General features: G+C 41.1%; 1 protein-coding gene across 1 annotated transcript; it reads left to right on the top strand.

Annotated features, from left to right (window-relative positions):
* The first annotated feature begins 171 nt into the window (after nt 1-171).
* Nucleotides 172-24,320, top strand: ahdc1 (AT hook, DNA binding motif, containing 1). Its single transcript, XM_056249511.1, has 6 exons — nt 172-414; nt 1,794-2,014; nt 4,081-4,166; nt 18,344-18,378; nt 18,476-22,895; nt 23,052-24,320. Exon 5 carries the CDS (start codon nt 18,677-18,679, stop codon nt 22,865-22,867), a length of 4,191 nt encoding a protein of 1,396 aa, XP_056105486.1. The 5' UTR covers nt 172-414; nt 1,794-2,014; nt 4,081-4,166; nt 18,344-18,378; nt 18,476-18,676; the 3' UTR covers nt 22,868-22,895; nt 23,052-24,320.
* The last annotated feature ends 710 nt before the right edge of the window (nt 24,321-25,030 follow it).

Here is a 25,030-nt window from a genome sequence, read left to right as displayed (position 1 = left end):
CACTCTAGATGAAATGTGCATATGGATCTCAAAAGTGCATTTTTGTCACGTAGGCAGATCTAATTGCATTTCTTCAGAGCCCCGTTACACTGTCTGAGTGTTATTTGATGCAACACAGACAGAGAGAGAGGGAGAGAGAGAGAGAGAGAGAGAGAGAGAGAGAGGGAGAGAGAGAGAAGAATGAAGTCACGACGAGCAGAACTTCAGTACCCAGAGTCCTCTAGAGGAGGAGAAAAAAACCTAGACACAAGAATCTACGGAGGCCCGGATGCCCCCATCGACAAGGCACGTCTACAGCCCTCTCTGACTAGATTCCTCGGAGTTGGTTTGCAGAGGGCGAGAAACGGCGCAGAACGGCTCATTCCAACATCTCGCGCTCGCTGCACTCCCGGCGCGCTCCTGTGAGAAACTGCGGTACTCTCTTACTACCAGGGGCGGATCTAGGAAAATATTTATGGGGTGGCAAGAGGGGGGCAGGAATTTTTGAGGGGTGGCAACATGGCAGACGTATATATACTGAATTTAATCACAGTTAACACAGTTTGATGAGAAATCGTATGTGTAACACACTACAAAAGGGCATTATTTGTATCTGTTTTGTGTGTGTGTGTGGGGGGGGGGGTTGGGGGTTGAACTATACTAAAAGTTGAACTATACTCAGTTGAACTATACTCCACAGTGATGAATCCTAAAACAAGCTATAAGCTGTATACTGGTTTTTCCCATGGAAATCTGTGGTGAGTGCAGAGTGCACCTCTGTCCTAGGGGGGTTCGGGGGCATGCTCCCCCGTAAGAAAATTTTGTGCTTTTTAATGTTAAATTCATCAATCTGGTGCACTTTGAGAGTTCAAAATAAAGAGCTCCAACCCATATTCAGTGTGCAAATTGAACAAAAAAAAACTCAAAACTCTTTTTAGTTGTGATATAGTGTCTGTCTACATTACACTACTATATAATAATAGTTAAAATATTAAATAAAATACCCTGTGAACATTCACACGTTTGCTTTATCATAGGCTAAAATTTATCTCCATAAATATTAAATAATATTTTCTTAATTCTGCGCATGTATTTTTACTTACTTACATCAATTGCTCGATCAATATTATTATCACATATTTTACATTTATATTTTTAACTGTACACAAACAACTTAATATAGCTAAGTTTGTGTATATTTTACACGTAGTAAAATACTGTAGGCTACTGCTTATAAACACCAGACAGATAATGATATATGAAACAGATGTTCTTTACTCATCTCACTTGCACAAAATAAATGCAGTAATATAAAGCATAGAAACGCACAGGTGAAATACACTGAAAATGATATATGCATTTAAAAATTTGGTCGGGTTGAAAACTTATCTCTCTGGTAATGGAACTCGGTCGCTGTTGTCTCTTGCTCTCGCTGTCTCCCGCTCTCGCGGTCAGATCACCGGAAGTATTTGCCCACACAATAAAGTACGAACGTCAACGGTCGTCATATTATGCACGGAGCGAATTCACTGCAGTCGGACATTGGAGATTCGCGTTCGTAAATTGTCAAATTGGCCATAACTTTTAATTCGTTGCCGCCAACTGGGGTGGCAGCAGGGGTGGCAAGGCTTTCTTTTAGGGTGGCATTTGCCACCCTATGCCACCCCGGTAGATCCGCCCCTGCTTACTACAATTTTAGTTGTTTTTTTTATTTACATCCGACGTGGTGACAAAAACACGCGATTTTTTTTCTTGTTCTCCTCGTTTTTTTCTGTTTTCTTTTTCTTTTTCTTTTTTTCTTTTTTAAAAACCAGATGCTGAACAGGCTGTTTGGCGTCGCAAGACAGAAGAGGACCGAGATGACTAAAACCCCCGTCATTCATGCATAGTAGTTTTTTTCACCCCCATACAGACAGCCTCTGCTTTTAGGATGTTGCATGTCACGGAACGGTGTGTGCTCGAGTCGCGAGGAGCCTGAGGAGCGCGTGAGGAGCTCGAGCACCACAGCTGCAGCAGCGGAGCTCGTCGCCTCCCGGTGAGTGCGCGCGTCTGGCTTCACACACAACATTTGCATAGTCTTCCCCTGCGCCGCGGCGCATTTCACGAGGGTTTGTGTTTTCTATTGAAGGAATTTTTATTAACCTCATCGCTGCCATTCATTGAGCTCGCGATAGGTCACTCGCATTCAGCGCGCGCGCAAACACACACTCCATATGTACATAGATTAAACTCACCCTCTACATCAGACATATTATTAGCTGCAGGTTGCCAATGTTAAATATTTCTGACACGTACATTTTTTGTGCGATAAAATGCGTGGACAATATAAGAGATTCGTTGGTGTATATGAAAGAAAATTGACCGTTTGGTTACGCATATTGGGGGACGTGTCGCTATAAATGCTGTGCCCATTGACTGAGGATTACTGATCATAAGTGTCTGTTGACTGACGGCATGAATGCGCTGTGTGATTATTATGGGCAGACGACAGCCGCGCGCGCCGCCAATGACTGCACTTTTGATTAGTCTGGCTAATTATTCAGCCTCCAGTGTCTTTCAATGTTTCATTTAGAAGTGCTTTATTGGCATGACTGTTTTACAGTATTAAAGATGCCAAAGCATCAGTGACAGAAAAAAATGTCAGTCATGTTAATTGAAGTCGTGATTTCAATATAGCTACAATATAATGTTATGTAGCATTGGCATTAAGATATGCCAATTAAGAAGTTTTTTTTATTTTTTTTTATTAAACTAATCTCCTGTCCAGTGTGGGCAATGCAGTGGCGCGTTGGCGCAAGTCTTTGGGCTCGCGCCGTGCGCGCGACGGTGACGCGAAGATGTTTATGTTGTGACAGGCGCGATTATTCACGGCGCACGCCAGGAACGCGCGTGTTGCTCTGTCCAAAACACGCACATGGTGGCATTACTGAAACGCGGATATTTCTAATGACAATGGAATGGATTTGTGTTTGTCTTTGTCTTTTTTAAATTGGTTAAATTGCCTATAAGAGTTGGCACATCTGTGAGTATTAGATTGAATAGGGAGCGGGGACTGTCTGTGCATGTGTCCACCTGTCAGAGAGACTTATAGAGCTGGTCTCCATGGCAACCTTTATTCTGTAAAGGAAGCTTGGTTTCCCACAACAGCTGGAAACCTCTGATTGGCAGAGCTGAGAGACATTGCTGACCTTGGCCACAGCTAGTGTATCTCACACTGCACACACTTAGCAGGAAAACATGGCTTCACTCTCTTCCATCCACTTTCTCATTCCCTGCTGGCTGCTTTTTGGAGAGATTTTCACCTCTGACCCTGGTTCCCCAGTCTAGGGAGGAAGGGGGAGGCATTGTGTTTCAGGCTGCTAAGTTTATCCGCATCAGTGTGTGTGTGTGTGTGTGTGTGTGGGAGAGAGAGACACACGCGAAGACACAGAGAACTTGCGAGCAAGGATGGAGGAGGCGAGAGCGAGTAACTAGGGTTCTGTATACCTGACTGGTTTCTGTGTCTCTCAGTAATGAGCCAACTCTAACAAGAGACAGAACCAGCTCAATTATTAAAGAGTGAGAACGAAAGAAAGAAAGAAAGAAAGAAAGGGAGGGGAGATAAACAAGGGTGAGTGGTGCTGAGAAACACATATACATCACATAAACAACAGCTCATGCATGCTGTGAGAAACACAGATCACAAACACAACCTTCCACGGGAAATGATCCTTGCATCTGCTAGTTTTGAAACTCGCCCATTTCATGTTAAGCACTTATTAACTAGGGGTTTGAATGAATGATACACTGTATCACTGACTGGATCATTATTGTGAGATGTTACCACAAGCCACCTAAAAAGAAAATGCAGCAACTTGTGCAGTTTTATATTCATGTCATATACATGATTTAGATCAACTGATACCGTATGTTGCATATGCATTTGTATGCATTCTGCCCTGACATATGTCATTCTCTCTCTCTCTCTCTCTCGCTCTCTCCATTTCTCCCTCTCTCGACTCTCCCTTTCTCTCTCTCTCTCTCTCTCTCTCTCTCTCTCTCTCTCTCTCTCTCTCTCTCTCTCTCTCTCTCTCTCTCTCTCTCTCTCTCTCTCTCTCTCAGGTAACAAACTGCCTGGCTAAAGATTGCCATGGAAACATGCAGTTTGAGAGTGAGATGAGAAATGATTGAGAGAACCAATGTGTAAGGTAAGTGTGGGTTTTCTTTCCATACATCATTTAGGTCACACAGCACAGGACAGCCTGTTCAAATATGCTCATTGTTGTCAATTATGTAGTTGAGGTACTTTCTGTTTCTATAACTACATGAAAAGAAGGCTCTGATTCACCACACCTTTCTGTGCACGGTAATGTGCTTTTATTGGGAAAGTGAATGAAGCATGTTCGAGACCTGTGCCAATCATTTTCTTTACATAAACTTTCTTCTTTGTGCTCTTTTTGGCATGATTATAGGGCACAATTTTCTTATTCCAAATTTGAAATCACATTCAGTTTCACAATTGTGGATTCTTATTCTATGCAGTTTGTGAAATAAAAAAAAACATAAAAAAACATAATAATGATAAGAGCAGGAGTCATTTTTTAACAATATCCTTTACTCTCTGAAATATGGTGATAAGTCTTGCGTCACGGAAGCAAAATCTTTCAGTTGTCATTCAAGCTAAGATTTTTAGGAGGATGGAGAATAATCCAACTGGAATATAAAATATGTGTTCAAATTTTAAATGATTTTAAATAGTGTCAAATCGATTAATTGTATCTAACATAAAAGTTTGTATATATATGTATATCCATTTACAAACTTTTATGTTAGGTTTGACAGCAATATTTTTAAATTATTATTCATAAAGAGTATACACTTTTACATGAGCATGAGGGAACAGGGTCTTACAAATTTGTAGGCTTAGTATATCTACTTTTTTTTTTTAATTCAATAATTTTTGGTGGCTGTGCTTTAATGACACTTTAAATAGAACAAATCTCACATTTCCTAAAAAAAATTCAAAATATAAATTTCGATGTAATTCAGTCATGACACATTTATTGTCACTAATGGGTTAAAAGTATATCACCCATATTATTAGATATATTGCAGGTGCCGCAGTTTTACTATTAAATTATGATAAATCCTATTATTATCCTATATATAATATCAATTCAGCTCAATGGTTCAAAGAACAAAGCAGCCTCAAAGTTGTGACTGTGCGATATGAGTCTTGAGGAGGACAGGACATTCCTGAGAATCAGATGAATCAGTTCAAGCCTCGGATCATGCAGAAAACTGACTCTGAGCTCCACAGATCCTCAATCCTGTCGGCTCACTCAGTCCCCGTTTACTTTGCAGCACTGTATCTTTCTCGTGATTATAAGGCATGGTGCTCTTTTAATGAAATCATAATCTAATTGAATTAACATCAGTGACCTCAGGTTTCCCGCACACGACTGTGGCTGTTGTGTGTCAGAAAAACTCAGAACACCTGTTTGCCCACCAGGATACACCTGTACCGCTACACACTCACTTTGCTGACCGTAATTACATTATGCACACTGAAGATAGATAGATAGATAGATAGATAGATAGATAGATAGATAGATAGATAGATAGATAGATAGATAGATAGATAGATAGATAGATGGCTATTAATAAAGATGTATGACAATGTGTTATAGAAATATGATAAAAATCATTAAAACAGGATATGAATGTGGTCCTGGGTGATTGATCAGATGTCTATCGCTCTATCTCTCCTTTCTCATTCTGTCTAATCTTTCTTTTTCCTATCTCTCCATCTCCTGTCTTTTCCTCACCTTCAGACTCTGTTGCAGACTCTCTCTCTCTCTCTCTCTCTCTCTCTCTCTCTCTCTCACCCTCCCCCTGTTTCTCCCTTTCCTGTTCTATCTCTCTCTTGCACTCTCTCTCTTTCTCTCTTTCTCTCTCTCTCTCTCTCTCTCTCTCTCTCTCTCTCTCTCTCTCTCTCTCTCTCTCTCTCTCTCTCTCTCTCTCTCTCTCTCTCTCTCTCTCTCTTTCTGTCTGCTGGAAGTTAATGAGCCCAGCTCCCCCTGGGGAACACACACTTCCTCTGCCAGAGACAGAGGAGAGAGCGAGAGAGATTACACAGTGCAGAGAGAGTGAGCGAGAGAGAGAGAGAGACATAGCAGAAAGTGAGAGATGGTGGGGAAGAGGAGGGGTACTATGGGGAGATAAGGGAGGAAGGAGAAAGAGCGAGCAAGAGAGAGGGAGAAAGAGATAAAGAAACAGAAGAAAGTGAGAGAGTGGGGGGAAGAGCAGAGGTACTGAAGGCCGATAAGGGAGGAGAGAGAGAGATAGAGAGAGAGACAGAGAGAGAGAGTAGGAGGGAGTGGAATTTTCTGGATATGATGATAGAGGGAGTGTACAGCAGGCAGAAAGATGGATGAGTGCACTACACACTCCCATCCTGAATGAGAAGGAGAGATTTAGACCATGGAAACAGGGATTGAGAGCGAGCGAGAGAGAGAGAATGAGCTGTGCGTGCTAAAAAGAAACAGATGCTTTTGAATAAAGCCCCTGTGTGAGAGAAAGAGAGAAGTCAAGTCAAGGGAATATCTGCATATGTGCGCACTGGTGTGCGAGACGCAGACGGAGAGAACGAGAGAGAGCGCGGATGTGTGTTTTTGAAGCAGGTCTTAACATGCTGTCAGTGTCTAGAGTTGGAATGTGCACAAGGCGGCCATTGTTGTTTAAACAGCCATCCAGCAGCCCTTCTCCTTGGCAACGGGCTCTGCAGTCTCCCACGGCAACAGTGGAACAGGGGTTCTGGAGGGGTGGGGGGGGGGAGTCAGGAAGTCAGGGCCGCAGTGGAGAGGCCCCTCTACAAAACACTGGCCTCAAGGTCCAACTCAATATGTGCGAGTGTGTGTGTGTGTGTGTCGGAGTGCGAGAGAGAGCATTAGACACAATCCAGAGATGGATAGGAGGAGGCGGGTTAGAGAGGTGTGGGTTCGTGCGCTGAGAGACACACAGCTGATTGGTTGATGAGCTGTTTACTAATTATCTGACGGAAAGGGGAGATTAGGACATGGATAAACACAACGTGAGACGCAGATAAATATGTGTTGGATTATGAGAGAGAGAGAGGTGTGGACAGAGACAGGTGTGTGTTAGGGATGAGCATTAGAAGAGGTCAGGGTTTTACCCACACCACGGTAAATTCAATTTTAATCCAACATTTGGTGATAATTTTGCATAATAAGCGATTTACAAACAATTTTTGAAAGGCCGGTCATTTTTGACAGGGTTTTTAACACAGTATCTGGACATATTTCATCTACTCTTGACCCTCAGACATAAATAAGCACAGTTTAAACGCACATATGTTTATATATAATTATATATAATGTCATATATAATGTATATATATGAAAATAATGAAGCTGTTACAGTAGTGCGTCTGATCACGGCACGATTAATTATTCAAATAAACAAAAGATGATGATGAAAACCGGATATTCAAAGAAGAATGGACAGAAAAGTCTTTAATCTCCTTTCTTAAGTGTGTTTTAAACCGATTTATAGTAGTGACAAATATGCTGGGCTTTAGAAGATCCTTTAAATATTTGTCATCAGTTTTCATAAGAACATAATCAGCTCTGAAACATAAAAATGCTCCGTTATTGATATTTGTTAGTACTGTATAGTCTATCAAAACTTGATTTGTTTATGATATTCCCTAATGGTAAAGAAGATATTTGGGAGTGTCCTGAACTCTTGTCTGTCTTCATGCTCACATTTTAATGTCCATTCATCCGCATCCAACATATTGTTAAACAAAAGTAAGCCATTTACTGTAAATGTGCAATACTTCAATTCATTAGCTGCGAACAATCAGAAGAAAAACAAAGTGCAGTAAACGGTTGGACTGTTTGCGCTACAAACCTGTGATTATGATTAATAATAAAGTAAGAATAGTGAGTGTGTTGCAGGTCTGTTTCTCTTCCCACCTTTCATACCAATTTCTTGAGCATTTTCTATATATGAAGTGTGAAGGACTGGTGCTAAATTAACTGGGTTTTTAGCCGCACATGCCATACAGGAATACCCATTACTGAAACTCTTCTGGTGTACCTGTTCACACCTGGTATTAAGATGCGTTTTGGTCGATCGGATCACAAGTGGACGACACTAAATACAGGTGTAAACGGGTCTAAAACGTTTCGATCACTTCCAGAGGTAGTGAAAAACACAATCGACCGGATTGCTTTCGTAGTGTAAACACTCATGCGGTCGAATGTGTTCAAACAGACACACTCTCCGTCTACTGACCTAACATTAAACATTATGGGAACCGCTCTAGCCGGACGGGATTTAAGCTTTGTCGGGTGGAGACCCCACTGTAAAAAATGATCGTGATTATAACGGTAAAAGACTGTAAAAATGCTACAGTGCAAAACTGTTAATTGGTTAACAGAAAGTTTCCTTACTATATACGGTAAATAACTGTGATAGATCTAACGGTACATTTAATGTAATTTTACTGTAAAATACCGTTAAATTTACAGTTTTTGAAAGTGAAAAGAACAACTCATTGTATAATTTACAGTGAAAAAACGTAAATTGACATTCCCACAATTCCCTGCGTGACACTTAACTTATTTTTGTTGAAATAACTATGTTTCTTCTTAGTTCTTTTCTAATCAGTTATGTACATTAGGGTTTTATGTGACATTTAATGTTGTTAAATTAATGTTTATTGTATTTTTAAAATTTCATGTGTGTTACCATGATGGTGTTTAATGTTTGTGCGAATAACACTGTGCAGCTTCATTATAATAGTATTAACTTTCTTGATGAAGATTGCTTGTGATGAGCTTTGATTTATCATGTGACTCTCATCACTGCTGTGATGGTTGATGGTTGTCAGTGTATTACAATGGTACAAAACAGATATTAATACTTCAATAGGTTGGTAAATTATCATTATATCAGAAAATGAATTACGGTTTAATACTGTAAATTTTACGTTAAGTCTGTAAAACCAAAAACGTTGATACCGTATTTTTGACGGTAAAGTTCTGGTAACCACAGCTGCCAGTTTTTTTCCGTAAAAACAACGGGATTTTTTTTACAGTCTGGTTTGAAGATGAAAAACGTACCAAGCACAATATTCTCTCACCATTCCTGATCTCTAACACACACTCACAGCGTTCGGCTGGTCTTGTGTCTGTCAGAGCGGAAATGAAAGCTGCAGTTCTCCGTGTGTCTTTACGTCATCCCCGGGTCTGTTCATGTGAAAATTGCGTGAGCTTATTTCATCCGTTGGATCAAAAGATCTGAAAAAAACCCTCACCTCAAAGAAATCAGAACAGAAGTGGTTGAAAGTGGACAAAAGAGACGGATTTAAACACTTAATGTGTCTCTCTGGTCCACTTGCGACCCGATCCACCAAAACGCATCTTAATACCAGGTGTAAACAGGGCCTAAATACACCAAACTCTCTGCCTCTCACTTAGAGCTGCTGTTCCAGCTGGTGTTGTGGTCATGTGACCAAGCGGAGGGGTGCGAGGTCAGGATGGTGTAGTGAGTCTCTGCTCCTCTTCAAATAACCTACTAGATGAGCGCAAGCAAATAAGGAAAGCGAAAAGTAACAAGAAAAAGACGAGGAGTAGAAGTAAGATGGGTGTGTGTGCTGTGCGTGTGTGTTTTTGGCTGGGCCGAGTGCTGAACGCAGTCTCTGGTGATGAAGATTATAAGGAATTTCCTGCAGCTGGGGACAAGAGAGAGCGTTCTAGTAATAGAAAGTGAAAGAGGGAGCGAGTGAGAAAGGTGGAGAGGGGAGGAGGGAATGAGAGGTTACAGAGAGGGAAAAGGCAGAGATATTAAGAATGCAGATGAGAAGGAAGAAGAACTGAGTTTGAGAGGCATTGAAAGCGAAGAAGGGAAAGGAGAAACCTATGAGCGGCCTGGAGGAAGTCTCATGAAACCATAGTTGAGAGAGTCTTTTCTTACCTATGGCCCTAACCCATATTGGGTGTAAAACAGACAGTTTTTCTAGTGTCTAATGAATTTTATGTCCATTTTAGTTACTTTTTTATTAGTATTTTTTAACAATATTGCGATCAGTTCAGTGAAAAATTAGGAAAACTTGTCGAAATTGTTCAAAAATTACATAAAATTCATACACTTACATGTGGTACCAATTGCATATTGGTAATGATTCTGAAAATTCAGCTTTGATCACAGGAATACAGTTTACATTATATTAAAAAAGAAAACAGTTATTTCAAATTGTAATAAAAAAAATGTGAATTTTGATCAGTACATTTTTTCATAATCATTCAAATATCTTACTGATCCCCAACTTTTGAACTGTATATATTTATGCTTAGTAGAGAACTGCGTCGTTCCTCTCAAGCCACTTGTATTAAATTCAATTGAAACGCTATTTGTATGATACATCGAGTTCCTACTTGCAGTTGAGCTTTCCAAATCAATCACTTACAACGTGGTTTTAGAACATTGAAAGAAAGAGGGAGAAAAATAATACAAAATATATTTTTAGGCAAAGTGTGAGATTATTGAAATTCAGAGATTAGTGAAATATGTCTAACACATCATTTTTTATCACACTTTATGAGTGTCATTCACACCTATACTTTCTTTTCTTTCTCTTAGTAATACTTCAAAATCATCTGGTTAATTGTGTGAAATATATATATATATTATAAAGACAGTGTAAATAGGTCTAGCTGTCTTAATATACAGAACATAAGGGGATCATCATGTTTTGGGCTCTTTAGCACTAAAAAGTTTGTGAACCCCTGCCTAGTGAGGTTCCAGTTGATGCTGACTATGTAGGCAGCGAGGCAGTGACTAGGTTTTGTGTGCTATTGTAACAGAGCTTGTGTGTGTGTGTGTGTGATGACAGCTGTGTTTCTGCAGAGTGTCACTGGAGTGTCTCTGTGGATCTTATGACCCACTTCTACCCCTCTCTCTCTCTCTCTAACTCTCTCTCTCGAACTCTCTCTCTATCTCTCTTTCCCTTCTTTCCATTCCTTCTCTCTCTTTCTCTCTCACTCTAAGCTTTCTCCTCCTGTCTTGTTCTAACTTTCTGTCTCTCTGTCTCTCTCTCTCTCCCTCTCTCTCTCTCTGTCACTCGCTCTCACACACTGTCGGGGCTGCTGCCAGTATCTTAGCAACAACTGCACTCTCATTTGAACTCAGTGAGTGCTTTTCCCTAACACACCCACTGACACACAGACACACACTTCTGTAAACACACGCACACACACACCCACTGACACACAGACACACACTTCTGTAAACACACACACACACACGCGCACACACACACACACACACACACACACACGGGCGAGCACGCACACACACACACACACACACACACACACACACACACACCCCTTAGCACTTGTGTAAACAGACACACATCCCAGTACAAACACTTGTGCAAACATACTTGCACATCTCACTCAAAAAAAAAGTTGGATGTGAGATACAGACCAGACAATGCATGTGTGTGTCCATGAGTGCAGGACTGGAGTCCGTCTCTTTGAAAAAAAGGTTCAATTGTGTTCAGTATAGAGAATCATTTTAAAAGAACCCTTTATGACAAAAATATTCTAAGGAATTGTCTTCAATTATTGCATAATACTTGTCATGTTTACAGTATTAGGTTATTTACATTTTTCTTGTGATAAAGTATTTTTGCAAGCAGTTTAATTCATAAAATTGTATTAAAATTTAAAAATAAATTAATACTAAATCCATACAGATAATATAATAGATAACAGATAATCTGATCATGATGGAACCCTTAAAAGGTTCTATGAAGCGCCTGACGGAACCTTTAAGGTTCTATATAGAACCTTTCCTTCTAAGAGTGTCTAGTGTTTCTAATCCCTGCATCATCAGCTTTTGTTGTATCTATATGCCATATTTCATACAGTTCAGATGAGAAAAAGTACACTTGCACTATATTTAGGGTCTTTGCTTATTTATATGATTTACATGTTGCTTGTGAGTTATTTCCCCTTTATGTCTGATGTATTTTGCTTTCTGGTCGTCATTTAGGCTGTTTCATGACAATTTCATGAGATCTAAAACAAATACGATTCTGAGCATTCAAATCTTGTTGCAGGATGAGTCAACAGATAATCTTATTTTGTGCAGTGGGATTTGTTTACAGCATGGCTGGTTTTGGACAGGTGGGCATCAATGTAGATTTTCATGTCTGTCATTGGACGGTGAATCTAAAGGCAGCTCTGTGATTGGCTAAACGTTAGCAGCTGTTTGGCTCCCCTGGGGAGCATTGCAGCAGTTAAAAGGATTGGAGAATGAGACAAAACGTGTGTGGAGAATGGAAAGCGCAGTAGTGGAGAGAGCGGCCGCAGTAAGAGAAGTTAAACGTATTCTAATTCAAATACACACAAAAAAAGGTCAAACAGCAGAGAGGGTTTAAGGCATGGATTATCTTCAAATGTAGAGAATATAATTAATAGCTAGTACACAGAGCAAAAACAAATCTGAGATCAAATTGTGTGTAAACCACTCATCTTTCTGAAGTTACACTGTCCAAAAGCAACATTCACTTAAACTCATTGTTAAATGAGGATTTGCTGATTATTAGAGTTAAAAGATTGTGATTTATTTATTTATTATGTTACTTGTAATAATATTTATAGCCAATCAACAGAAAATAGGGATGCATCGATATTAGAATTCTAGCAGATAATATGTTTAATGATCTATTAAATTATAAGTAACCAATCATTATCATCATAATGATCACAGTCTTCATAAAACTGAATTTAGGCATGTATGAAACAGTATGAAAAAGGCATATTCATTTTAAAATTTGATAATGATTACATTGAACAGTGTTGTTAAATTATTGTTGTTTTGAAATATTGACTTTAAGTGAGCGTTATATGATGGCAAATGTCATATAGTCAAGTCAAGTCAAGTCATCTTCATTTATATAGCGCTTTTAACAATGGATTGTTTCAAAGCAGCTTTACAGAGATAAACATATAATTTAAGGTAACAGATTGTTTTGGTATTATTGCGGTTCTTGAATAATGTTATTTCCAGCTAAAGTTAATTTTGATTGATTCACCTCAAACAAATGATCAGACTTTAAACGCGAACCTGTGATTAACGCTGACGGCGTTCACATGCACATTCAGAATTGATTCTATAGTTATGTGCTTTTGAAAATAGAATAATAATGTGCTAATAATGTGAAAATAATGTGAAAATAGTGCTTTTGAAAATATATAAATAATGGAAATTAACATGCACAATTAAATATTCAATATTGGCTGACAGCGATAAACAAAAAATCTCTTATGTCTGTCAATATCAAATATGGTACTATGTTGTTAAAAATGTGAAAACTTGAGACTTTTAATAAATATTACACTGAAAAGAATTGTGTATAAATTGCTAGTAAATTTCATAAACAATTACAACGAAATGGCAAAGTAAAGTCACACATTAAATTAAACATGACATTTTAAAGCATAAAAACTGATTTAAAAAAAACTTGAATGCATCCCATTAGAAGCAAAATATAAAAAAAATATATTGCTTCATGTTCCATTCACCGTTAACCTGTAAACTGTGCAAACATCAGAATTGCTCGTTTCAGTAATCTAACACACGCAACTCGGTTTAGAAAGAGTGAAGCCTCTAACCTCTCTCTCTCTCTCTCTCTCTCTCTCTCTCTCTCTCTCTCTCTCTCTCTCTCTCTCTCTCTCTCTCTCTCTCTTCACACACACTCATCGCTGACTTAATCCAGCTCACTAGTCTGTCCTGGCAGGCAAATATGTGATGGTGCCAGAACTGTGAGAGAATAGTAGGAGAAGCTCCAGACATTCAATCTCTCTCTCTCTCTCTCTCTCTCTCTCTCTCTCTCTCTCTCTCTCTCTAACGCTTAGGAGAAGGAATGTGTGTGAATATCTGAGGGACTCTGTGTGAGCGATTCGGTGTGTGTGTGTGTGTGCGTGACTGTAATTAAAGTGCTGTTCTGCAGTTGTGCTTGTTCCTGTCTTCTGTGAGACTGATGCTTAATTAATGAGCGGTATTAATTAGAGAAAGAGAAGGAGAGAGGGAGGAGGAGACAGAAAGCAAATTTAAAGTGTGAGAGAATTAAAGAGATGCAGTTTAAGGGTGAAGTAGCAGATCTAAAAGCTATATTTGTGTGCGAAACCTTGCGTGACCCTCGGACAGCATCATCTGGTTCCGGATGCAGATATAAGACTGAGATTTAAGACAAAAACACACACGCTTGTTGATGTGATTGATTTTCTTCGCTATATGGACTAGACTTGACTCAAGTAGTTGGAATTACAACTTAAAGGGATAGTTCAACAAATAAGTGAAACTTCTGTCATGGTTTTCTTACCCTCGTGTCATTGAGACTTTCATTCATCTTCAAAACACAAATGAAGATATTTTTATTTCCTCCATTGAAAGACTTCATAAAGATCGTAAAAGAAGTCCATATGAATCGAGCATTTAATTTATGTCTTCTGAAGAGACGTAATTGCTTTATATGATGAACAGATTTAATTAGGCTTTTTTTTTTTTAAATAAACTGCTCGATTCTTCATATGGATTTATTTTACAATCTCTTTCTGAACGTTTTGAACTGTGTGAATAGACTTTCAATGGAAGGATAGAAATCTCTCAGATTTCATTACAAGTATCTCCGTTTGTGTTTCGAGGATGAACGAACGTCTTGTGAGTGTCATCATTTACGTCTTTCCAGATCTGTACGACGTTCTTTCCGAAAAATGTGTGTGTTTGAACATTGAAAGCCAGTGAAAGAAAGTCATACAGGTTTGGACTGACATGAGGGCGAGTACAGAATTTTAATTTGTAAGTGAACTTTTAGATTGTGCTGTGTTAGTTCATGAAATAGCAACTTGCATATGCAAATTATTTTTCCAAATAATACACCCAAATAATCTTCCAACGAAGTCTTGGCAAGGGAACAAATCAAAACATATATAAAAAAAAACAGCATATTAATGTTCATAGTAATTAGTTTGTGCATTGAAGTTATTTGATCGAATCAGTTAATTCGGGACATTTTTTGTTTAAGTGAACTCATTTGTGATACATTGCAGGAATGCAATTTCAAAATTAAATGCAGTATAAAATACTAATCCTGCTATGAGTCCATGTGTTAGTGTACAATAAGCATGTAAAACAGACTGAGGAGGTCAGATAGATGCCAAGTCTGACAATCTTCGAAGACATTGATGTTCTTGTTTTTACTGTTCGATATGGTGTCAAAAAGATTAAGACCTAATAGAGCAGGGTTCCTCAAACTCGGTCCGGGAGGGCCACTGTCCTGCAAAGTTTAGATCAAACACACCTACCTGTGTGTTTCTAGTGATCCTGAAGACCTTGATTAGCTTGCTCAGGTGTGTTTGATCAGGGTTGGAGCTAAACTCTGCAGGACAGTGGCCCTCCAGGACCGAGTTTGAGGAACCCTGTAATAGAGGGTATGTGTATGACGTCACCGTCGGCCGGAGTGAATGCGGTCACGCCCACAAGTGGCAAAAAGACTGAGCGGCAGCATTTGTTTTCAGCGTGAACGCCGTGAAAAACACACAAAACACATCTAAAACGGGAAAGAGCTTTGCGATTGACTGTACAACTAGATTTGACCAGAAATCTGAGGTACTGTATATTTTTACAGACTGCAAAAAGCTACAGAACAGACTATATTCTGCATAATTGGATGTTTTTAAATAAACACTGACAAAAAACTATACAAGTTTTAGGGCTGGACGATATAAAGAGTATAACAGTATAACATTAATGTAAGTGATCACTCGGATTTAGACCTATCTATATTGCATTTATATAAAACGTTTACAGGCAAATTTTCTTAATTTATTTCTCCGGCATCGAAATCAGGCACATATAAATGTCAGGAAACACGATTCCTGGCTGCATGTCAATATCCATGGATCACTGGATCTTTGGTAAGTTGTAAAGGAACACTATATCGAGTCCAACTTTTAGTTTAAACTGATAATAGTTTGTTTTACTCGCGTTTTCGCAGTTTCCCCTATTAACTCCAGCCACTCAGCAGCTCTTTTGCCACTCAGTCCGGCTGAGGGGGGCGTGTTCCGGCGGGACAGTGACGTTAATGCATTCCCTATAGCTGTATTCAACATCACAGGATGTGATTTCACAACAGAATACTTCAGATATAGAAAAATCATTTTCAACTGGCACACAGATTAAGTTGTCCTTCAAACTCAAGCTGCATCATCAATAGCCAGCCCAGTGAAAGGGTATATGTTTAAAGAGGAGAGAGACATGCAGAATAGCGGCGAAAACACCTGAACATGCCTTAACAGAACTGCTTCTGATGAGCAAATCAGACCATTTTGGTTCAGCACATCATCGCTATGTTTACTGACAACAAAACGAAGCTTTCAAAGAGGAGAAGAGGCGAACACAAGAGAGTTCATTGATGTTTTGAACTGTTTTGTTTCCCTTGGCGCTGGATACTCTGAACATGTGCATGGTTTTAAGATGTCAAGCAAAAACTGGCGAGCACTTTTGAAAGAAGTGTCAGAAACCTGGTACTGAGTGAAGGTCATGGGCCTTCAAGCACACACACACACACACACACACACAATAATTGTTCTGAAGCAACCAGAAATGTGTTCAGATCTAAATCTCCCAGAAAACCTGAAAACAGTGAGCAGGCAGTGTTGAAATCTGGGAGAATTAAAGCACAAGAAGATCAGGCCAAACTGGCAATACAGTAGTGTGGGAAGCTTATCCATGGCTCTGAACACTGGATTGCTGCGAGTTTGTTTGTGTCAAAGAATATTAAGTGTGCAGGGGAAATGCTGTTTTGTTTTCTAGGTGGAAGAAATAATTATGTGCATCAAAAGTAGTTTCAGCAGTACTAGTAGAGAAATGAAGGATTGTGGAGATTAAGTACTTTTGTTAATTTCGCGCAAACACGTGAGTTTGTGTGTCTCTGTATCAGTGTCTTCAAGAATGTGTGGCAGCTTGTTCGGCACCATGTACTGTAGCACATGTTTCTGGTTCGCTTTCTCGCTCTCTTTCGGCACTTTCCTTATCGTTGCCAGTTAGTAATAAAAACCATGTGGAACAGACTGAGAGATGGATAGAAGTGTATTGTGTGTGAGAGAGTCCAGCCGCTGGACTTACTTGCATCACTGCAATGTTTTTTTCCAAATGAAGGGCCATTCTTAAAGGAATTGTTCATCTAAAATGAAAATTTTGTCATAATGTTTTCACCAAGAAAGATATTATATAGCTTTCGAAGACTTGGAATATAGCACACAAGTGGATTTTTTTCATGCATGGCAGTATATACAGCATCTACTTTTATTATGCCAAAGATCTAATTTTGTGTTTCACAGATGGGCATGACATGGGAGTAAATTATATGACAACTTTCCTCTTTGATTGAAATATTCTCGCTTGCATTTGTCTTTTCCCCCTAAATTTTCAGGATGTATTTTTTTTTCTTTTTCAGTCCATTCACATATTTTTTCATCCATCCATCTCTTTCCTGAACTCTCCACATCCCCTGCCTTTCGTCCCTTTGCTGCCCCCTGCTGCCATGTCCCAACTTCTTTGCATTGTTTATTGATTCTAGCCTTTTCTCAGAGGTCATATTTTGTGTGTAGCTCACTATTGTGTTTGGTATTTTTATGTGTATATAGGTTTTTGTTAGTGAGAGCTGAATAATATAGTCTTTTATTTAGATATTGCCTTTTAAATGGAACTATACTCCATATTTGTTTACTGGTTTAGTTACAATGAAGACATTTTTGAAACCTCGTTTTCATGGCAGACACATTTAATGTTACTTTATATAAATATATGTGGTAGCTGTCACATGTCTTTTTAAAATAATGAGAGCCAGGCCTCATGACACATCCCCAATTCAATGGCTGCTTTGCACATTTTTCAAGATGTTTTTTTAGATGATGTTACTAATTCTCTCATTCCTCTTAATTCCTACATTTTCCAAATCAGAATTTGCACTAAAAAAATTAGAGTGATTGTTTATTATTGTGAGAGATCACAGACAATAAACAGTGTGCTAGACTGTCTGTGAGGTTTTTTTGCACTAAAAGTTTACTAAATATGCTTTAAATTGTCAAGCGTAAAGCATGTAAAGCAGTTGCCTATCCACTGAGACATATGTCGTATTGCCATAGTGAGGCCTGCAATCTATTGCATTGGAAAGGAAAACTATGTAACCATGGTTACCGTTCCACTCATATTCAATTGCCATGGTTACAACTGTTCTCTAACTGTATTGCCATAGTGACAAGTGTCCTTTCGCCCACAGGGATAACACAAAGCATGGCCACAGCAGCAGACATGGTAAGAACAACTGCAGTTATTTCAGTAGCATGCTGTACAGTAATTGTTTTCAATTCTCAACAGTATGTCTTTTTTTGTGTATTTTGTTTTTCCTTAGGAAATAACTGCACTCCTGAAAACTGGGACTGTGTGAAGTCTGATGGTCCAATTCATTCTGTCCAAGTATAACATCGTGAGAGGAAAGAGATCAAACATCTTACCTGCTGAACTGGACCCAGCTTACAGTTAAACCTAACACTGAACCGTCACTGACACATATACATAAATACAGAGATCCTGATCTGCAATTTTGGGGGTAATGAGCCGTCTGTCAGGTCGCCTGCGCTCTGGAGGTGTTCGCTTGACTTGTGAGGCACTGGCTGACAAAGACTGCAGTGATGATGAGGGCCCCTCTCTATGGGAGGGGGATGAAGAGCCTGGGGGCACATCTGTAGGACCCACCGATTCCACTCCAGCCAGCTCACTACATTACAGCTTTTATTCACCCCCTTCTTTAGCTAATGGTCTGCGGAACCATGAAGAGCAACTTCAACGTAGGGCAAGGAGACGTCGGCAGACAGAATATGTGGAGCAAGAAATGCACATTCAGCAAAACACACAACCACAGATGCACACACCCCAACACTCACAGTCAAGCACACACATGCAGCCGCATACACACATTCCAATGGATACACATATGTGGATGGACACAAGCACGCTAACACACAAGCGCACACCCACAGACACTGGCTCCTCACTTGTAGAGCAGGACCCCTCCCTTATTCCCGAAGACTTGTCTTTACCATCAAAAACTGAAACGCATAATGTACAAGTTCAGTCGGCCCCTTTGTTACATACCACTCCTCCCCCAAAGACTCCTCAGTCACCTCCTCAGTACAACCCTTCCTCTTTACCTAAGGAGGAGACAGAACTTAATTCAACATGTAAACCAGAAATGGATTGCACCACTGACCCAGACCAAGTTTGTATAACAGGTCAATCCACTGTCGTGACCTCTGTGGAGGCTGAAAGGAAGTACACCCTACGGAGCTCTGGCCGACCACGTTTCCCCTGCCATCTTCGGAAATCGTCCCGATTACGTAGAGCTGCTGAGGAAAATATGTTCAAAAGGGAATTGGACCAACAGGATGAAGAAGAAGAGGAGAATAGAGACTGGAGAACGGAGGAAATAAGGCCGATAGAGGAGCATCCCCCAGAGGTGTGTGCTGCTGCCTCATCATTTGTGGTTTTACCACCGCCAGATATATCAGCAAGTGTTACACCAAATCATAGCTTGAGAACATCAGAGGGAGAGTGCATTGTCACTCACCATGCAGTTAGAGGGAAGCGACAGGGACGTTATTCAGGTGTGAGAAGGATTGTGGTTAAAGTAGCCAGAATACCTGTTCATATGAGCCGACGACAGAAAAGCTACAAGATTTCATCCCTGGAGCCAGTGTGTGCTGCTCTCCATGGAGAAGGGGCCACAACTGGAGAGGGGCCCGAGGGGGGTGTCGGAGGTGAGCCAGGAGCAACTGTTTCCAGAGAGCCAACCGCACTTCTCCGCATGAAAAACAATGGAAAGAGTGTGATGGTAATGTTTCCACCGGGAGAGCTTCCTGTAATCTTGAAGCGACGCAGGGGACGCCCCCCAAAACAGGCATTACCAGGACAACCTGACATGCATGAGACCAGAGCAGGAGCAGCCAGTGCAGCAGAGCCCAAAAAAATTCGAAGGCGGCGAACAGTAAAGCTACCATCTCCACAGCCCTCATATGTTAACGATACCAATGACGTTAAAGTAGAATATGCAGATGTCCTTTCCAAACTGGCCTTCTTGAACAGACAACCTCCCAGCACAGGCCGCTGCTCCCCTCCACGCTGCTGGACCCCAACAGAGCCTGAGACTTTCCACATACCACCAGAAAATCCATCCCTTTCCACTCTTTTGCACCGTCTCACAGGATTTCGCAGAAGAGGTGGCCGTGCAGGCTGTATGGGGAGTAGAGGAGGGGGAGCAGCTGGATCCTCTGATTCTTTTAAGAGGTCATTCAGTGACTTCTTTGAAACAATTGGCAAAAAGCGTAAGGTCCCCGCATCTGAACCAGGAACTCCTCGGAAAAGAGGCAAGGGTGGCGCTGGGGGAATAAATAGGGCAGCTTTAGGTGACTCTGTACAAGGTGAGAAGGTTAAAAAACGCCGGTCACGAAAGAATGGGGCTTCAAAAAATTGTGCAGGTGCCCAAGAGCATGACTGGCAAAATGAGAACAGTAGTTGGATAGGGAAAGGTGACAGAGACATTCATGAGAAAGCAAGTAGTTATCAGAGTCCTTGCTCCCCTCGTGGAAGTTTTCAAAGCAGCGAGGCTAGTAAGGGTGGGATGTACCACAGCCCCGGTATGAGAGGGGTGTGCAGTGGAGAAGAGTCTCAGGGAATGTTTGCAGGATATTTTCGCTCTCTGCTTGATTCTGATGACTCCTCTGACCTGCTAGACATTTCCATGTCCAGCCCTGCTGGACGCCAGGAAGGCCGTAAACTCACCCCAGGATATGAGGGTGGCAGCCCTGGTGCAGCCCATCGTTGGTCTCCTGCCTTCCCTAAAAGAAGTCCTAAAGGAGCAGCCTGTCTTGGGGAAGGGGCGCCATTACCCTCACCCCAAACTCAAGGCAGCTCGGCAACTAAACCCTCATATTCATTCAGTGTCTCACAGACTTCTCCAACTCCATCCTTCCCTAAATCCCCTGCACTCTTGCTTTCCCGTTCACCCAGCTCTCCACATCCCTCTGGAGGTTTCCCTCTATATCCACCTAGTTATAGTGCTGGGGTTCCTCAAGGAGGAAGTATTTACCCCCTCCCTCAACAGCAGCAGCAACAGCAAAGACCAAGTGACTGTAGCTTTACATATGGTACAAAAACTCCCTCTGTTCCCTCTGCACAGTGTCAGATGAGTTATTCCAACTACCAGGGTTCTGCCAAGCGCAATTATAGTGGATATCCAGGCCCACCCCATTCAAACATACAGCGAGGGGACTCTGGCGCAACCTCACCAGGTGGAAGTTATATGTCAATGTCAAAGTCTAGCCCCTATTCCTTATCCTCTTCTCCGCCTGAGGGTTGCAGACAATACACCTCTACAGCTCAGTGGGGATACAGGCAAGGGGGAAATAACTGGGGTAGTGATGCATATGGTACTCAACAGTTTCATGGTTACTCTGATTATGGTGTAGCTGGAACTGGATCAGAATCCAAAGACATTCTGGACATCTCAAACTACACACCCCAAAAAGCCAAACAGCGTCCCTGCCTTGACACACTCTCTGAATCCTCCTCAGACTCTTCTCACACTGGTGGAGGAGGGATGAATGTTGTGGGGGGACCATTTCGCCCAAGGGATGTTCCTATGCCTGAGGGTCAGTCTAGCCTTTCAAGCCTGGAGAAGCTAATGCTTGACTGGAATGAGAATTCGGCAGGCCCTTCTTACAACTGGAGTCAGAATGTACTATTCCAAGGGGGGGCCAAACCAGGTCGTGGGCGAAGGAAAAAGTCTGAGACACACAATGAGAAGGAAGCATGCTCTGTTCCCCCAGGTTCACCTGCCAGCCCTCCTATGCAAGGAGGACCAAAACGGAGTGCTACAGGTGGTAGACAGCCCAGGGGAGCAAGAGGCAGGGGAGGATACTCTCCTTGCCAAAGAGATCGTCCCCCACCAAAAACCAAATCTCAAAAGCTTTCAACCCCATCAGGGTCAGGGCACATGAGTTCGGGGGGTCTATACCAAGAAGCATTGGACTACTACAGTGGAGATAGTAGTAGCCTATCACCTCTCAGCCATGCCCCAGAGTCCTGTGAATACCCCTCTCCATATTCTGTCCACACTTCTACTCCCTCCTCAGATGAGAGATTTGCTCATGTCTTTCCTCCGGACTCTGCCTCTGTGTCCCCCAGTTTATCAAATCAGTCAGATGCCCTAAAGCAGTACCCTAAACCTGGTCCTCCCTCACAGACTTATGGGCATGCTGCCAGGACTTTTAGCCCAACCCTCTCCCCAACCCCTCGGCTCTTGCCGCAGTGTGGTTCTGCCATGAGTCCACATCGGGTCCCAAAAGAGCAGTTCTCCCAGTATGATTCCCCAAGTTACAGTGGCTCTCCCTGCTGGTATGGGCAAGGAGGAAGTGTCGCTGGCAGCCCCCAAAATTATGAGGAACAGCGACCACCAGCAGTCTCTTTGCCCTCCCACAAACGGGACATGTCATTGATGGTCTCTGGGATGAGAGTTACATCCCATTCATCTTACCCTTCCCCTTTACAAAGAGGTCCTTCCATGTCAACTTGTGTGAGTGGGACTCTGGACTCTTCCCCTCAGCATGATGAGATGGCTTACCATGGTAACTTGGACAACTATGCACCTGTTGGACACCGTTATGCACCCCAAACAGCCCGGGGAGGGGTTCTCTGCCAGCTTCTTGACCAGCCGAGCGATGAAGGCTTCACCGTCACCAGCCTGTAGTTGGATTTATCATGCCATCGCTGAAGAGGTACAACATTAATACTGGTAAATAGTTAAGATGATAGCAGTATGAATTTGTTCAAGTAAATGCTTTAATGCTACCACAATCTATATTGTGATACAAGTTTATGTCATTATGTATTGAGACAAATCCTCATTTGATTTTTTCTTTTTGTCTTGACAGATGAAATGGACAGTACCCTTTTCATATTTTTAATCTTTTTTAAAGGATAAGCTTTGGGAGACACTTACTGAGTTAGACTGAAGAGTTTCAGAGCTATGGACTAAATAAAGACTTCTCCAGCAGTGACAATCAAGATCCAAATTCACACACATGGACAGACACAGAAACACATGCACGGACACAAACATTCACACACTTGCATATACTTTTCATACGCCGACTTGCAACTGCAAATGCACGCACAAAAAGTTTTGCAAACTAATATTGCTACACAGCTTGGGCTAGGGACTCATTAAACAAAGAATGGAAACTACTTGTATCACGTTGAAACCAATTTGATGAAATGCAGGGAACAACCTTGTCCCTTTCTTTTACAGTGCAACCGTGCAAATGTGATTCACACATTCTCACATTTCAGTGATGCCCAAAAACTCAACCAATGTGCGAGACCACACAAAAGGTTTTTGTCTACATCCTGAACTTGCTCCCTTTTTGTCTGTTTCAGTCTCAAAGCCTCCTTTGATTTTGTCTCTGGGGAGATTACTTAATCCTAAAGGTCCACTTCCTTCAGCATCTATGAATGGTGACTGCACAAACTCTGCCCTCTTCTCATTCTTTAGTTCAACATTTTTCAAACAAAACAAAAACAGCATTTGTACATAAGCTACTCAAAGGGTTCGATCACTTGAGGAGCTCACTGCTATGAAAACCACCAAATCTCCTGCTGAAAGAGATATGGTAATGCAGCAATGTCATGACAGTGTTTTGGAACTGCTGTATAAGAACACATGAGGGAAATACCAGTTTTATGTGGCTTTAAATTGTTCAGCTTGGGTTTGTGCAAGTACAGTTTAAGTAATCTTTTTTATCAGTGGCCTGGTCTGGTTCCACAGGAATGTGTCCAAATTTGATCCCTTCAACCTCTGGATCTGCAGCATGGTCACTTTGTGCCCAACATCCAACTCTCATTTGTGTGTTTTTATCATAACAGGAGGACAGACACCCATGCACTGCCCCTGACAGATGCTGTCCTTGTCAAGATGTTTTGAGGCCAGGGTACTTTCTACCCTGGATATGATGGCCTGAAGCTCAGGGTGTGGACAATGCATATTCTCCTCCTCTTTTTCTTTCATCCCTTTGTTCGTATTTCTTGTGGTCCGCTGTGTCGTACAGTGATTTTTTGTGATGAAATATTGTATCTGTCTGTTCCATATACTGTATCTGAGGTGAAAATATTTAAATACACATTCTGTTCTGATCATTGTTTAATTTTGTCCTGCCTCTCCTCTGTGGTTGGGGAAATACAATGAAAACGAAATGAGGTCCATTGGTGGCCAAGCAGGAAAATAAAAATACAATGGATATTAACCTGCAGTTATTATCACCTTTACTAAGGCTTGTCAGATCTCATTCAGATGACTGTCCAAATACTTTTTTATGATAAAAAGTACATTTTAATTAATGCCTTAAATGGTTTACCATCAATATAATGTATGTATATATGTGCAGCATGAGAATGATCAAACTGGATGGTTCATTATAATGTTGTAATTCCAAACATTTCTTTCTGAAATGGTATCGAAACAGTTCTTTTTGTGTGAGTGGTTTTGGTGCCTCTTTTGCATTCTGGCCGTGCAGCATTACTCAGGCATTTGGAACGAGGCAATTGTGCTTTTGTCGACAGACATTCCAACAGGAGCTCAGATGAGTTCAGGTGAGGACATGAACAGATTTTAGAGAAATGAAGCAAATATTTTATGAAATGTATGGAAAGTAAGTAATCTGAGAGAAGGAGAGCATGAGAATAGTGTGCATTTTTCATTGATTAGTTTGTATATGTGTAGTATTGGAGGGGTGGGGGTGGGGGGGATTTAATTTCTCATCCTTGCACTGCCCCACTGTGTTGAGAATGTGAAAATATTGGCCAATTATGTCAGTTATCTCCAACACACCAACCCAACGCCTCTAAAGACAAATGT

The sequence above is a fragment of the Rhinichthys klamathensis genome, unplaced genomic scaffold (genome assembly GCF_029890125.1).
Source record: "Rhinichthys klamathensis goyatoka isolate OS25496 unplaced genomic scaffold, OSU_Roscu_1.1 h1tg000060l_1, whole genome shotgun sequence".
NCBI lineage: Eukaryota > Metazoa > Chordata > Actinopteri > Cypriniformes > Leuciscidae > Rhinichthys > Rhinichthys klamathensis.
Note: the sequence above shows the minus strand (reverse complement) of the source record. Positions and strands in the feature narration are given on the sequence as shown.